The sequence below is a fragment of the Columba livia genome, chromosome 8 (assembly GCF_036013475.1).
Source record: "Columba livia isolate bColLiv1 breed racing homer chromosome 8, bColLiv1.pat.W.v2, whole genome shotgun sequence".
In the NCBI taxonomy this organism is placed as follows: Eukaryota; Metazoa; Chordata; class Aves; order Columbiformes; family Columbidae; genus Columba; species Columba livia.
In genome coordinates, this window is record NC_088609.1 from 23,306,920 (window position 1) to 23,324,365 (window position 17,446).

The following is a 17,446-nucleotide window of genomic DNA, read 5'->3' on the forward strand; positions in this document are numbered from 1 at the left end:
CAATCACAAGTTTTTGTCATTACAAGTGAAAAAGTTTTAATAGTTTTGCTTCGGAAGAACCAGTAAATGTGAATTCCTTATATTGCCATGTATCATAAATTCTACATTTGTTTTATTCTCATAAATCAGTGTTCACAAGTCTGATTCACAGATGTACAGGTCCATGTGTGGAATATTCTTCCACTTCACCATGAAACCACAAATGTATATCAAACCTCTGTTAACTCACTCCCATACATACTTGCCAAGCTTTTCATAAAAGACAAAGACATTGCCTTATCTTAAGCAGCATAGATATCCCTGCACTTCATTCAGTACATTAAAACCAGCTACACAGCAAAAGACATGATGTTCTTGGACACAGAGAGTAGTAATTGTCTCATAATTGTCATTTACTTCAAAAGGGTTATTGTTAAGATGACTAAGTTGTCTAGTAAAGAAATTTTATATAAGCATTTTGAGTACACCAATATGTTCTCTTAAACTTGCACTGCTATGTGATACAAACACCTCCTGAATTACAGCATAGACAAAAATACTTATTTCACTTACATTTAGCAGAGATAATACTTTTTTCAATTTGTGGTTTGGGGTGCTTGGCTTTGTTTTTATATGCATCTTCTTTTAGAGGGTGCTAAGCCAAAAAGAACTGCTATCTTGCTCCAAGAGCAAAGCTCTTCATCACTCCGCTATCTCACATACAAACTTCAGAATTATAATCCATTTCCCAAGTATCTTGAACATCCACTAGTCTTAGCCTTAAGCGCACCAGTTCTGCCACTCAAATGATGCAAAGAAACGTTTAAAATAATTTAGGTAAATTCTACTGAGTGTTTAACAGATAAGAAAACTAAACTCAGATCTTTGAATCTGATTCGCTATGTTCTTCAATGAAGAAAAGCAGATCCAAGAGAAATATTCATTTAACTGTTTTCACAATCTGTGTAAACTGCTGCTTTATAAAGAATCTAAGCAAGTTTGAGATTGTATAAGAAAAGTGAAGATCACAAACAAATAGATCACAGAAGTTACACATCTAAGTTAAAATAACAAACAAACAACACCCCAAGGATTTTATTTTGTCATAAGCAGTAAAGAAGTGTTCCTATAATAGCAACACGGTCAAGACTAAAAGAATATCCATTTTAGCATGAGGAAAGAAGATCACAAAGGACAAAAGAAGTACAAACTGCTATTATACTATTAATAGGTCATCTTTTGACAGCTAGTCCTCAACAGCACAAGTATTCAATGCCATATTTCTATTCCTACCAATGTCAAGAAGAACATTAATCAACCTTCCATAAAAGCTAATCCATTAACTATTCAGATCAGAGATATCTAAACCATTTCTTCAGGAAACCAGAATCTGCTAAAATACTGATACACAAAATAAACAAGGGAATTGCGCAACTAACTTCTTGCAGCGAGTGAACTTTAAATTTGTTGCAGAGTTAATACAGTTCTTTCAATGAAGCCCATGTTCTCACACCCTTGTCCCCGTAAGAGCATTTAACATCCATGGTGTGAAAACGGCCTGTTAATAAATGGCTTCAACCCATGGAATTACATAAAACTGACATGCAGGATCACTTAAAAAGATCAAAAATATACCAACTCCGACTTTGTATACGTATTTCAGAGAAACTGAAAAATTACACATACAAAAATTATTTTATACACTTTAAATTGAAGGTACCACTTTGATATTTCAGTTAATTTCTGTATGTGAATACACTTACTGTATATACTCTGTCTCTTCTACAATTTACAAAATCAATTATACAAAGAGAAAGAAAAAGCTTCTAGCTTAGCAAATTAATCTCCTAGCTCCTTGCTTTAACAGTCATAACTAACTTAAAATAACTCACTATACAAACTGGATTTACATAGCAGGAGTTTGGATTATTTCCCCCCCATAACAGACTACTATAAAGCTTCATGATATCACAGGTTATATTCAGTAGCTATGTAATTTCAGGAAGTCATTACAGTCATACTATCCTTCTAGACTAATAAAGAAAATACTATTTAGAAGTTTTTGTCAATTGTTTTCCTCACATTCCAGATAGGGCTTTAAATATTTCAAACATTCCCCAGATTCTATTACATCCAAGGTAAAAAAAAAGCCCAAAGAGTAACAACTTCTGCTTGAGACTTACCAAAGGGATTTTAAAATACTTTTGGACAACTGTTTATAAAAGAGAAACATTATCAGCTCTTTTCCCAACATTTCAGGGTGATGAAGACTCTGTTTAGAAGTTATAGCTGAACCTAATATAACAAACGTGAGTGTATTACAGAAGGTTTATTAGAAGCATGTGTAGATTCACTAGAAGAACACTAAACCAATACTACTAGAAAGAGTAAACAAGTGAAGAACTATACTTCGTTAAAGTCAACAGTATCATAAAAAATAATCTCTTAAAATAATCTCTTAAATTCCTACTAGAGAAGATAACTACTCCAAAAATACATTTTCTGATAAGTCCTCTCATTTGTGGGGTTCTAATTTGCTGATATTACAAACCTCTCTCAAGAACAGGATGCTCTTGCCCCCACCACTTCCCTTCTCTCCCCCCGTCCTCCCCCAGATGAAAGTGAAAAGGAGAACGTGAGCTGGCACTGCGCATTTACCAGTCATTCCCAGCCTACGGGCATGAATTTCCCAAGGGCTATGACAAGCCACAAGACAGATCTCGTGATTTAAAGAAATCTAACAGCATTGTAAAATACTTCATTTCTAACATCTGGGAACAATTTAAAAGAAAGCACCAGAAACCTGATGGTATGTGAGACAAATAAAAGCATATGAGAATTCCAATCTAGACAGTAAACATTTCCCTCTAACAGATACACACTTGTAAACGCACAGCATCAATATTCAATATCTGAATTAACTTTGGGGACTGGATATTGGAAACAACATGACAACATACTTTAAACCCCCAAACATAGCATTTATAGACTTCCTTCAGTTTACACGTGATGGATCAGAATTTAATTCATTATTCATTTTTAACAGGATGCATTTTTAATGCAACAATGCAACACACACTTTCTCATGAAGAATACTTTACCTGCATTATGCTCTGACTATGTGCACTACTGTCCAAATACATAATCTGAATTACCTAATGAACAGATCGCTACACCTCTTGTATGTACAGGATTCACAGAAAACTCAATTCAGGACAGGACAAACATACAATCCAAAAGAAATTCCATGCAGGTTCAAAAGTATTTTACAAAGTATACAGTTTAAATTATAAGCTAGTTATCACTTCATCAGAACCTAACATAGAAGAAGTATGTCTAGTTGATTTTTTTAAGACTACATTATTTAATTATATTAGCATGAACTCTTATCAAATGAGGCCATGAACTCCATGGACGCTTAAAAACTCACTTAAAACAGCACTTGCTTTTAACTCACTATGAAGTTAACTGGATAAAATACGACCACCTTTCCATACTTATTCTCTGTATTCTCTTTTTTAGGCTATCCTCAGCCAATCATATATCGTTTATATATCCTAACAACTAACTTAACTATTTTTATGCTCATTTTTTTTTCAGTAAAGAAGGATCTAGGAGAAAATTAAGCTTTTATTCTTTCTTCTTGCAACTATATGCATGGTACATGCCATGTACCTAGCATCTGAAGATAAAGATGGACTATTAAACCAGAAAGCTAAATAGCCAAACCTCCACTTAAATTATGCCACCTAGCATCATTTGGAAACCTTCAAGTTTTTAATTGTAATGAAAGACTGCAGGCAAGAGTCTAGTCCAATACCAGCTGACACTTCAAACATACAGGAGGAAGAACAAACAAGATAGTTTTTTCCAGTATTTCAGACCTTTTTTCCACATTTACCAGGAAAGAAAGTGTTACTCTAAAGCAGCTGTACACAATTGGTAGTAAATAGGAATAGGTCAGAAAAACTCACTGGAGCTGTCACTTGGATGAGTTCTCAGCTTTCTAGTTAGAGAATGATGTCACCTAGATTTATAGATTGGGTCCTTTAGTAGCAGTTTCTACATAAGATCCACAAGGAAGGTACTTTCTACTTCATTTTCCACTATTTCACAATAAAAAAATAAAAGCACTAGTGCTGTTTTGTCTATAACTCAATATTGACATTACACATTCACAGAAAAAGTCATTTTATTAAAAGCTACAAACACCTTTATGTACTTGTAGCTATAAAAACCACCTAAATATTTATATGACCACACGCTTCGGTACAAATGTGACTAAAGAAATGCAACTCACTGTTTTGTCAGCTTAACTTTATCCTGGTTAAGTTCCCAAGAGAGGTTTGTGAAGTGGCTACCCAAACATTTGTTGCACAAGTACTACAGTGACAGGTAAAAATGGAATGCAACTCAATTTGCTTGTGAAAACATGGCCCAAATCTGTGAGAAATGGGAAGCGTATTTTCATGCTGGTATTGGTTCATATTTTTTCAGATGGTCCAGGTGATCACATTTCTCTTCCTAGAATCCCCTAAATTAAGATGTAAATATAGGTTTTCTGATACTAATGAAAAAATGGGTGATTTCCAGTTAGTGACAGACATCAAAACACATCAAATAGGTCTACTAAGCCTTCCTTGCAATGATGCATACTTGCTACAGAGCACAAACTAATTTTCAACATTTTTCCTTTCTTTTCATTTTCAGCTCTCCCTGTTTTTCCACATATACTACAGTGGCAGAACGAGCATTAAGAAAAAAAGTTACAAAGAAAATAGAATTGGAGTAGATTGTTCTGGGAACAAATATGAAAGTCGTTTCAAACAGGGTCATTTAACAGAAGTTACTGTTAAAAGAGACCAGATGTCTTTCACTGTAAGACGCTATTTTTTGTCACCAAGGATGTACTCCCCATACCACTGACTGCTGAAAGGACAAATTCAGGTGCCAGTTCCAGAGTTCTGAACATAGTCACCCTTCATTCTTACTTCACTGATAGAATGTTCTGCACATTTTTTTGCTCTCTACTGTTGCTACGACTAAGTATCATTGAATGCAAAAGTGGATTTAAAAACAATTCCTCCGATTCACAAACAATCAATTTTCCTCATATCACTACCCTCAGCAGACTCTTTGCCTAATCTACTAGCAATCTACTAGTAACTATATTAGACATTCAAAGACAGCTCAAAAATATCATTCTGATATTTTAAATACAATGAAATAGACCATCACATGGCATTTGTCTGTATGAATGAGTCAGTTTTTCATCCTACCACTCCCTTCCTTTCATTTAAGTATCCAGAATGACGGCAGTGAAAGCAAAATAGATTTCAGAAAAAATAAGAAGATACTAAAAGGAAAAATATATATTTAAATATTTAAACACATATTTAAATACATTTTCTCATTTCTTAAGTTTTGTCTAAACTTTTCTTCTGACAACTTGCTAGAATTTCTGACTGACTTTTTCTACACATATTTTCATTATGCAGTGTACAGCTCAAATTAAAAAAATCACAATAAATCCACAAAATTTGTTTCTGCCACAAGGAAACTCTCAGTTATTAGTAGCAAAAAAGAGTCAGTGTTCTGTAATTTTGTAAGAGATTACCTCTCAGAACTTGAGTTAGAAAAAAGTGAACAATGCTTCAAGAGTACTTACAGACACTGCTACTTTGTGCTCTCTTCCTTTTTACCATCAGCTCATATGTCTTCTGATTTTAGCTACCTCACTTTCCCCACACTATTATATTCCTCAAGATAAAATTTCAGCAGTCAGGAAAAAGGGGGGACTTTCTGACACATTACTGATTGGAAAACTATCAGAAAGTACTAGGGCAGTGCTTGTTAGCATACCTAACATAACCAACTAAATACACATCAAGTATTCTCTCTTAAGCATCCTGCAGACACTGATACCCTGACTTCTGGGGGAAAAGGCCATTCCCACATCTTTAAACATTATTTACAGGAATATGAATTTTCCCTCCCAGGTGTAACTGGTGCTGTCCACACCAGCTAAAGTTAACTTTTTGGCCAGTGTAATCCACAGCACTGTCAACAATTCCATGAATTCCCAAGTGCACGCACCAAATAATGCATCCATGAAGGAATGACTGCTTCTTTTCTGCCCCTCAAGTACCAGTATACCTCAGCCACTCTGAAATGTGCAATGTACATACACAAAATGAGTCACTCAGTCGTTCAGGCCCCATTTACCGCACAGCTACACATGCCACCCAGAAGAAAGACGATACATTAGACGGAAGTGACACACACTGAAATACAGTAAAAGAGAACTATTATCTTTAACATGTACCAAAAGTTCACCTAAGTTATTCCCTGCATCTGTGCGATGTATATTCTTTATACCACATTTTATACCACTCCAAAAATTCTTTTAATTACTCTCGAGAAAACTGTTATGTACCTCTTACATTCACTTCAACAACTGAAAAATGCTCTATCACTCCAAGTACTAAATCAATTTACCTATCCAGATTAAAGCATCATAACTGTAAAGGGAACACAAGACAGCAATTCAAACTACAGTTATTAGATTGTGATACTTAAACCTATATAGCCAGTGAGTTTGAGACCAGAAGCTAACTAGCAGACCATCTCATTTTTAGTGACTAAGGACCTCATGTAGGAAAAACAAAGCAACTGAGATGTAGCTTTAAGAAACATATATAATAAGGCAATTTTTAAAGTAGGCATGAGGAAAACCATAAATTAAAAATGTACAGAACTTCTTCAAGAAACTGAAAAAAAAAAAAATCTAAGAACTATGTAATATACTACCTTTACCAGAATCCTTAGGTCTGTCCTATTCAAAAATACTTTACACAAACTGCCCATACACAACATGAGTTCACAAAGAAACAGCAAACGCAGAGCTAAAGCTCATTATGTTTGTATGATTTTGTAAATTGTAACATAAGGGGTGAACTGTGTGCAGACTGACATTTCCTTTCCTCCATGCATTCCAGAAAGCAAAACAAGAAATTACAGACCAAACTAAATATGAAGTATTTCATATGTACTTAGAAGATGACTGGGTGTTGATATGTTCTAACACTTTCAGAAATTAAAGCACACCACTTCTCTGACAGATTATAGCTGGGAAGCATGCTCCCACTGCATATTTTGAGTTGCACAAATCCCCACATTTACTCTATGTAAACCAAGTTTTCAAATACTATTTGTCATTTTTTTTCTACCTCCTTTTGAGTTTTATGTTTTCCTCTGCTTTTGGTGCTAATTTCTAGTGACTCAACACGTAAATAAAATCAAGACTGAACATTCAACAGTTTGATGAACAAAATGTTTTAAGTCAATCAAAGCATGCAGCACAAACAAATGTTAACAGCTTCCAATTTAGCAACCTCATTAGCAGGTAACTCTGAGACTATAAAACTGTTAACAAAACATTATAAGCAAGTATTCCTTTGACTTTATATTTGCTTGGCCCACATTCAGTCCCTAAAGCTCAAAAGCTTTTTTTAATTCAAAGACAATTCCCAGACTACAGTAGTTAACTTCCACTATTACTCTTTTACAAATAGGTTTAGAAATGTAACTAACATGTTTGCCTTCCTGTTTAAGAGAGAAACCGGTCAGACAATAGTTAGTATAATTTTCAAATTTGTACACATATGACTGATGTTGATAAAATAAAGCAAATTTTTCCAAACAGTAGAGTAATATGTCACAATCCTAATCGTATGTCACAATCCCTTTCTCCAAGTACAATTGAATATATCACAAACATGCTGTCTAACTGATCAGCATATATACAGTAGGCATAATATCTCAAAGAAGCCTCCGGTCAAGCAAGTATCCTGGATGAGTTGATTTCACGCAGGTAAATCCCTGCCCGCTTCAATGGCTACAGAGTCACAACAAAAGCAGTGTCAAAAGAGCATTAAAACTGCTTATGCAACTCCTTGGACTCAAAACTTGTTCCCTACACATTCCCAAAGCACCCCAAATAAAAGATAACAGACAAGGAAAGGTGAGATAAATGTTGCCAATTGTTTATATACCACCTACAAGTAAAACATTCCTAAAATTTAAAAACTGTATTAGCATCTTCAGATAGTAACAGAAGCTCCAGAATACCATCCAGTTTACCCCTCCCACATCTAAAAGCTTTCTTCAGAAAATCATAATCCTTCTTACTTATTCCCATTAAATCTGTGCACCAATTGATTGTTTCCTTTTAAAATCCAAAGTCCATTTTCACAAGACAAATAACACACCTTTTTGACATTTCTGTGCCTTTCCTTGTATTTAATCACTGTTTCTAATACATGTCTTGCCTTCTTATAACTTCTACAATCAACAGAAAGAAGCAGTTTATGTCATCTAAGCATCTTTATTTCATTGTCTGGCTACCATCTGAAAATATGGTTCCAAAACTGCACTACATGGTTACAACATACTTCATGAATGCTCAAATTCTCATAAGTCGCTCATAGTTAAGAATGAAAGGGATACTGGATCCACTTACTTCTGCTTAAGTGAGAACGTCTGAAATCAAAGTTCAAGCAATACATGGTCTACCTGAAATTACTTCTTCATTAGACATGATTGAGGGCAATTTATAAACTGTTTTGCCTCAAAGCTATTAATATGGGGCAGTTTACTTCTGAAAGTCTTCGACTTCCCTAGATATTCCTCCAAACTGTTAAACACATTCCTGAAGTTTTAATCAGTTAAAACTTTGTCCTCCCAAGCCAGGGAGAAATAATCACGCCAGTTCACATTTCTGATAGGGATTAGCTCCCACAGCTTTCCTCTTGATTCAGAGAGCGATTTTAAGCTTGTCTACAACATTGCATGAACATGTGGAGCCAGATGGGTCCAGAATATAAATAACTGACTTCTTACAGCTCTTCTGAGAAGCAAGCTTGCTCACAAACATCATACAGGTCCCTCTGACAGAGTAGCACCTGTATCTACAGGCTAGCTGTATTACACAAAAACTAGTCCAAATCCAGACAGACCAACACTGAATCTGAGCTGAAGAGCTTTACTAGACAAAACCTGGCTTACCAAGCAGTTAGCATACATCAGCTTCAGGGGAAAAGATAGCTACGTAGCATAGTTATAGAGTCCCTGGACAAATGTGGAGACTTGACAGTATGCACTAGAAAACTTTTACACTTCTACCACTGAAACAGAATTGCTTTCATGCATCCATTACTATAGCCTAAAGGTCCCTTGTCCCATGTATCTTTGCATTCTCACTACTTCTTGGTCTGCTTCTATGAAGTACTGATCTAAATCCTACAACAGATTTGAATATAGAAGTGAAATAAATAGTAAATTAGCAACTATTTGGAAGCTATTTCCTTGTTAGAATAAAGATGATAAATACATAACTGAACTTGAATGTAAAAAGTAAAACAAAGCAAACGCCCACTGCCCTGTCTACATAACAAATTCTACATCCCGTATTTTTGTGTCCTATTATAGACAGTCACTTCTTTTTGAACTTCAGTTGTAACTGTTTTGAACAAAGGATGGGTGGAAAGAAGAAAACATGTCTCATTCAGTCACCATGCCACAATGAGAAAATGTTGTTTTGAAAAAAATCTGCAAAATTAAGCTTTAAAATAAGAAGCCAACAGCACTACATTAGTCTAGAACCACTGTTTACAGCTCAGCATCTAGAACAGTATTTTGTGTAGCACCTCCAATTTACCTCTATGGATTTTTGGTTAATAAAACATATACTGCTGACTAAATATCAGCTGACAATGACTAGTTAAAATCTTGCAACTTGCAATTACTGATGGTCAAAGTAGTTCATTTTGTATCAACAATTTGCCCCCTTATTTGCTAAGTGTACATCCTACCTTCACACCAACTGCAACATCAGCGACAATGCTGTAAAAAAGAAAAAAAAAACAAAAACACAAGTCAAGCCATTTATCCTCATAAAACCAACTTTTTAATGTATTGCAATGTCAAAATAATGAGAAATCTAAAGAGCCAATAACCTCCCCAGTCAAAAAATTATGCTCAAAGAACACAGTAGGGCTGAGAAGTACAAAAGAAACCTACAAAAGCCACTAAGCTCCCGCAACTTATAGGCTTCTCCAAAAGTCCAAAGTTTCAAGTGAACATTACTCTAAAGCAACACTGCCAGGAAATTTATTTAGGAAACTTGGGTTTCTAGACTACATGAGATCACAGGGTGAAAATAAAAGAATTTAAAAAATAAGTACAAAACTTTTCTTGCACACCCCTATTTACTAGACAGCTAGTTCAGCAACATAGGCTACCCTACAGATCTTACAGCAGGAAGAAATTAAAGCATTTTTTGAAATTAACTTGGAAAAAGGAACACACTGGCAGGTACACCCATATGAAATTGAACGAAATGTCATCAGGTACACCTATATGGAATTCTGCAACAGGTATGTCAAGGTACATCTGTTTCTTAGAGGTTGTGGCATTATAACTCACAGTGTGTAACAGAACCCCCCAAAAAAACTAAGTCCACATAAAAAAAAAAGAAAGCAAACCACAAATATGTGAAAGCATTCCACAATATAATAGTCATTAATGACAAGACTTCTCAGACAGGATTTGCAACTCCCAACATTATAATCACAACTAACCATAAAAAGCCTTTAAAACTCTCACAGTTGGAAGGCTAAATGCTTTAAGCATACCAAAGAGATTGCTCCTCTGTTTGAAGCAGAGTAAACAATCCAATAGGGAATGTGGAAGCCGTTGTATTTACACTAACGAAGCCTAAAACCATCAGGCCGGTTGTGCAGGTCCAGCAGACGGGCCTGTGCACAGGGGCTGCCCCCCAGCCCGGCCGGGCCCGTGGGCCCCGCTGGCCGACTCCCTTCAAACCTTCCCTCTCTGGCTTTCACAGCCAGTCCTCAACACACACGTCTTTCCACCTGGGGAGGAGAGAGGGGAAACCAGAGGGCTTATTAGGCAGTTTCTGAAAACAAAAGAGCTCGACATCTGGCTCCCGCTGGTATGGCTCCTCCCCTCCAGCCAGCTCCAAAACAAACCCCGGCCCCACCGAGCGCCCCTTCTCACCCCACAACTGGGGGAGAGAGGGCAAAGGCGGGGGAAAGGGAGAGAACACGAGGCTCTGGAGGAGACTGATGGGGCAGATCGTGCTCCCCCTTCACCGCCAGAACCGAGGTCTCAGCACCACGCTGAGGAGGGGCGGCCCGAGCCCTCAGCACTTGCAAGGGAAGACCCCACCGAGGGGCCCGCGGCACGGGGAGCCTGAGCCCCCTCTTCTCCTCCACCCCCGTACCGGGCCTCACGCTCCAGTTGTCCTGCGGCGGGAACCCCGCCTGTCCCACCGCCGCTCCCCGCACACTCGGAGACGCCCGCCCGCCGGCAGGAAGCCGCGGCGGGGAGCGAGCCCCCCGCACCAGGACAGGTCCCACCACCGTCCGGTGGCACAACCCCGGCAGTAGCTTCGCCCCCACCGCCCCGGTCGCTACTCACCCGTCCATCGCCGAGCAGGATAAAGCGCGGACAAGTGGGACAGAGAGCCGCGCAGGCAACGCGTACAGGGAAGCTGTGAGAAAATGGCGGCCTGGCCTGCACGGAAACCGCCGAGCGTTGCCGAGTGCCGGATTCCGTTCCTCGTCCCCCGCCGCTACTGAGCATGCGTCCGCGCCCCAGGCATGCGTACTCCGCGCCGCTGAAGCTGTTGCCATCAGCTGCCCGGGCCGGGCCGGTGCGTGAGGCGGCGCGAGCCTACCCCGCCTGGGGCGGGCCGTCGGCGGCCTCTGCCGCCCCGCCCGGGCCTCAACTGACGGCCGGGCCGCACCTGTTGCGGAGGGGTTTCCCGGGGCTGATGCGGCGCTTCCCGGCGCCATGAGCCTCGCTTGGCGCCATGGACAGCGTTCGGAAGGGCCGCTCCAGGACCGGGCTCCCCGCGCACCCCGACCCCTCAGAGCGCCCCAGCCTGGCAGGGAGCCTTGACCTCAGCGCTCCGTGCCATCGGCCACACTGGCCTTTATAAGCGAGCAACCTGTTGGTTATTTAACTAACTGCTAATACTGCTTCAGAAAATAGTAAAGACCAATGTACAAAGTAACTATTGCAGTGAGTGAGGCTGTTTCTTCACAGAAGTTGGTGTAGTCATGGTTCTCTGTAAACTAATGTATTAGGGTACAAACTGTTTGCTCTACATGGCCATTAGGAAATATGCTTCCCCCCCCCCCATTGTTTCTTGCTAGTTTTCAATATTTCATCATAAATCTTACAACGTTTGATACAAAGTTATAGAGGTAGCTGCTCATGGCACAATCCCGGAATGCTTCCAAACAAAAACTAAAGATTTTACACCTATAAAGGAAAATTTGAAAATGTGATCCGAATGTTCCTAAAAGATCCCAAGCCCAAAAGAATATTAAAAGGTATTCAAAACATCTGTATTTTCTATATTTTGGTCTGGCAATACTGGTTTCAAAAACACAAGTGTAGGCCCCTTGGAGTCTGTCACTGAAGCCCTTGCAAGGAAGCCTTGTAAAGAATTTAAGAGCCAAAAACTTGTGCATACGTCCATAACTAGAGAATTCTCACTATGCTTTACTAGCCCTGTTTCACTCTCTTCTAAGTGACCTCATGAGTAGACCAGTAGCTAACTTGACAACTAAGAATACATGCAAATTCTCATTTTAGTCTGTGACTTTTGTTCTGGAAAAGTACTCTGGTTCTCTGCAACAATCAATTTACTAGTTAGAAAATAAGTAATATTGCTTCTCCTAAGTGCCTTTATCACTTGTATGTCTGCTGCTACCTTCTCTCTCAACAACTGTCTTCAGCGCCCATCACTGACCACCAGACTTAATGATTTATTATTCTCATAAAATCCCTCATAAACATTTCAGTTGCTTAGGTTGTATATGAAGTTCATCATGCCAAATACTGTTCTGTACTTTTTTGCTTTCAACATTATTATGTTTTTTTAAAAACAAAATATCTGGTTGTAGCATTCTTTACTGCTTGCATGTGTTAATTACTATGCTGGAAAGTAATATCAAGGATTTGAGAGATTTAGAATTGCTTATAACCATCTCTACAAATCTACTGCATTTGTATATATATACTCCATATATATGTAATTCCTGTAGATTCTGACGTGTTTCACAGAATCACAGAATCAACTGGGTTGGAAAAGACCTCAGAGATCATCGAGTCCAACCCTTGGTCCAACTCTAGTCTGTTTGCTAGATCATGGCACTAAGTGCCATGTCCAATCTCAGTTTAAAAACCTCCAGGGACGGTGAGTCCACCACCTCCCTGGGCAGCCATTCCAATGCCTGACCACTCTCTCTGTAAAGAATTTCTTTCTAATATCCAGCCTAAATTTCCCCTGGTAGAGTTTAAGCCCATGCCCCCTTGTCCTATTGGTAACTGCCTGGGAGAAGAGACCAATCCCCACCTGGCTATAACTTCCCTTCAGGTAGTTCTAGAGAGTGCTGAGCTCACCTCTAAGCCTCCTCTTCTCCAAACTAAACAACCCCAGCTCCCTCAGCCTTTCCCCATAGGTCTTATGTTCAAGTCCCTTCACCAGTCGTGTTGCTCTTCTCTGGACCCGCTCCAGCACTTCAATGTCTTTCCTGAACTGAGGGGCCCAGAACTGAACACAATACTCCAGGTGTGGCCTCACCAATGCAGAGTACAGGGGAAGGATCACTTCCCTTGTCCTGCTGACCACGCTGTTTTTGATACAGGACAGGATACCATTGGCCTTCTTGGCCACCTGGGCACACTGGTGGCTCATGTTGAGCTTCCTGTCAATTAGTACCCCCAGGTCCCTTTCTGTCTGACTGCTCTCCAGCCACTCTGTGCCCAGCCTGTAGCGCTGCAGGGGGTTGTTGTGACCAAAGTGCAGCACCCGGCACTTGGCCTTGTTGAACTTCATCCCATTGGAATCAGCCCATTTTTCCAGTTTAGTAGGGCTTGACACCATTGGAGGTCAGGGTTATAGTTGGTTTCTCTCATTTGCCATTGCATTCATTCCTCTTTGTTGCCACATTGTATTGGGGTTTTTTAAAATATTTTTCCCCCTTATAAATCTAAACACATCTTGTCCAGTTCTGTGTTGGTAGAAGTACTGATCCTTTTCTTAACATGCAGCAGAAAAATCTGTCTTTCCATCTGACTTATTCAACTCACTGCCTGTCTTGCTTGCCACCTTTGCCTGCATAGTAATGCCATCTTTGAACCCGTGTTTCTCATTTCTTTGGTAATATTCCTGTTTTCTTTTTCTTTCATGACACCTACCAGAATCCATCTCATTAAGTGAGCTAATACCCATTCAGTTTATCATGAGTTTGATGCGCTTCTATACAAGGGAGACTGAGGAGTGCCTGTTCAGTGTTCATAGCAGAAAAGATACTGGAACAGAGTTTGCAAATCTGTGTGAAATGATGGATGTGACTTTACAGAGCAAAACTCTGGTTCCCCTGAAACCACCAATAGAAATGATAATCAATCAGGATTTTACTTAGAGCATTTAATTTTAGAAGGGAAAAAAAGATAACAACAATGTGTTACTAATGTGTTATGACATTAGAATGTCATAGCAACCTCTTGCTCTTTTGTTTGTTCAGTGTGGTATTCCTCTGTGAGATGATTTTTAGTATGCTTTTGGAAGGCTACCATATTTTGGGCATTGTGATATTATAAACAGCAACTTGGTCGTCTGTTTTCTCTGTTGCTAGAAAATGTCTTCGTCTTCCTCATGTTTTAGAAGGTCAGAAAAAAATACTTGCCAAACACACCCCTTTGTCCTTAGGACCTGTCAGCTTTCTGTGGAAGTCCTACATCCAATATTTCAGAAGGCAGCTAAAATGTCCTAGTAATATGTAACCACTTGGTAAAACACCTCTAGTAAAACCCTCCACATTCAGTTGTTTTATTATGAAACATGAGGACTTATACCCTCTATCCATTTTATTCTAACCAAAATTTAAGTGTTGATATTAGTATGAGCTGTACAAAAGTTTTTAAAATCGTAGTGATCTTATTAATATTTTGTTTTCCAATATAATTTCATGTGATAGTCAATATATTTATATGTTTCATTTTCATCGGTTGTTTCCTTTTTATTTCAAGAACAGCCAATAAATAATAGTCTGTGTAGTTCAGCAGCAGTATCAGTAGTTAGTGGTGTGTGCTTAGTGAAAGATTGTAGAAATTAGGAAGCACACAAAGATATTTTCTGCAGTACATTGTCCCATATTGAGTCCCTGGAGCTGCTGGGAAAAAAATAGCATCCTCACTCTCAGAGAATATCTTGTCCAAGAATTTGCCTGAGCACTTTTTGACATGCACAGCATTCTAGGTCAACAAGCTATGCAATTTAAGAAATCATTGTGTGAAAAATATTTTCTTTTGTTTGTTTCAAGCCCACTGTCTGATACTTGCCTTCAATGTCCACCAGTTCTTTTCTTAAAAAAAAACAGATGGATCATTTTCCCTATTCACCTAACCATGCTGTTCATGAATGCATATACTTTCATCATATCGTCTTCAGTTATATTTCAAGAGTCCTAGTAAATGTAATGTCTCCTCTATTAGAAGTGTTTTCATATGTTCAATAATTTGTTTTGCATTTTTCTACAACTTTCCTATTGCTATTCTAGAAGACCATAATGGCCCTCATTATTCAGTTTGCAAAATCAATGGCTTTATATAAGTGCATAATAAATGCTTGCTGGTTTATTTCTGGTTTTATATTATTTTTTTCTTTCTGATAATACCGATCTCATTTGCATGTTTGTATGCTGCTAAGCTGTAAGCTGATGTTTTCACAGAACTCCCCCTACAACTCAAGCATTCTTTGTTGTGTGAAAGTCATTCATTTAGATTCCAGGATTTTGCATGTATAGTTTGGCTTGTTTTCTCCCTTGCATATTACTTCAATTTTTCAGCACAGAATTGAACTTGTCGTTTTATCATTCAGTCACACAGTATCCTGAGAGCTTTCCACAATTCTTCACGGTCAGCTTTTGGTTTTATTACCATGAATAATTCAGCATCATCAGCAAACTTGGTCACCTCAATAATCACTCTTTTTCCAGATCATTTAAGAATATGCTGAACAGCCCGGGTCCCTGTGGTACACTACCAGGGACCTCCCTCTACTGTAAAAAATAATCCATTTTTTCTTGCTCTTCATTAAATATGCTATAATAATCTGCTATTAATAACTAATAATTAGTTATTAATATATCAAAGAATGTACCTGTTAATCCTGTATCAGCTTAGTTTCTCTCAAGAGCTTTGAAGAGAGAATTTCAACAAATTCTTTTTGTGAAATGATATCATGTTGTTTCAATCAGACTATGCTAAAACTTAAATGTAGTGGCTCCTCCAAAGAATATTATACTTTTTGCTATTAGATGCACATCTCTTCATTTGTCCTTATCACCAAACTAAATAGCACTGTCTCCTTAGTTCCCCCATGTTATTAACAGTGGTGTTCAATGGTGTCACTTAGTACAACAGATCTTCTGGATATAATGGGAAAGGTTGATCATTCAGTTTACTAGTCTTCGTTATATTAAACCACATTATTCTATCTTAAGCCAGTTCTTATCAACTTCATAAATTCCCCAGATGCCTTTGAGCAAAGTCCCAACGTTTATTAGTAGTTATTCATCTTTTTTGCTCCTGTAAACAACATCCTTAATCAACATTTCTTCCCAGCAGCCTGTGTTGATTTCCTTTGTTTTATTGAACTAAGTTTTGAAGCTATCAAGTAGCTTTTACAGGCACAGTGCCCTGAATAAATGTCTCTTTTTCAAGTTCAGGTCAGAAATTGTGTTGCTGGTCTGAATCCCACTGGCTGCTCTCCAGCATATTATTTCTAGCATCCTTGCTAGAAACACAGGTCTCTACCACCTCAAACACCAAAACATGTGACATAGCTCATACTGTTCTTCAGTAAAACATTCTTATGGGTCCAAAGGTCCATTCTTGATAACTAGATTATTATTTGCCTGCCCACTTACCCCCTCTTGCTTGTACTATATCCACCTGGAAATTTGTTTTCCAGAGCAAATTCACCTTTTTCTACCACTGTGATTAGATACATGTATTGCACATTTACTTTCTTCAGGGCTGGAGATCAGTTTTACTTCTTATTACAAACATGATATGCCAGTGGTGATTATAAACATATTTTGTACTACAGGGTTTTCTTTTTTTTCTCCCTCAGCTGTTCAGTAGTGGAGCGAAGATCATGTAGCGATGTAGGTACAGCCAGCGCTGCAACTCTGGGAAGAAAGTATTCTGTCCTGGAAAAGAAGTGAAATACATCATCTTTTTTTCTGAATGCAAAGATACCTGTTGAGTTTATAAGACAGGATAGGAAATCCTCTGCTTCTTGACCTAATAAAAATGTGTAGCTCCTTCTGTTGTCACAGAGAGCTGGCCTGGCACTCTACAA

General features: G+C 38.5%; 1 protein-coding gene across 13 annotated transcripts in view; it reads right to left on the minus strand.

The window, feature by feature from the left end:
* PTBP2 (polypyrimidine tract binding protein 2) overlaps positions 1-11,752 on the minus strand; it is a 53,499-nt gene extending 41,747 nt beyond the window's left edge. For 6 of the 13 annotated variants that reach the window (XM_065072600.1, XM_013369012.3, XM_065072598.1 and 3 more), the window contains exons 1-2: positions 11,482-11,656; positions 9,852-9,882 (exon numbers count right to left, since the gene is read on the minus strand). In XM_065072600.1, the coding sequence (XP_064928672.1) occupies positions 9,852-9,882; positions 11,482-11,489 (39 nt within the window). In that variant the 5' untranslated portion in view covers positions 11,490-11,656. Of the gene's footprint in view, positions 1-9,851; positions 9,883-11,481 lie in introns of all 13 variants that reach the window. The other 7 variants (XM_065072603.1, XM_065072602.1, XM_065072601.1 and 4 more) reach the window with 4 other exon arrangements.
* Positions 11,753-17,446: the final 5,694 nt, after the last annotated feature.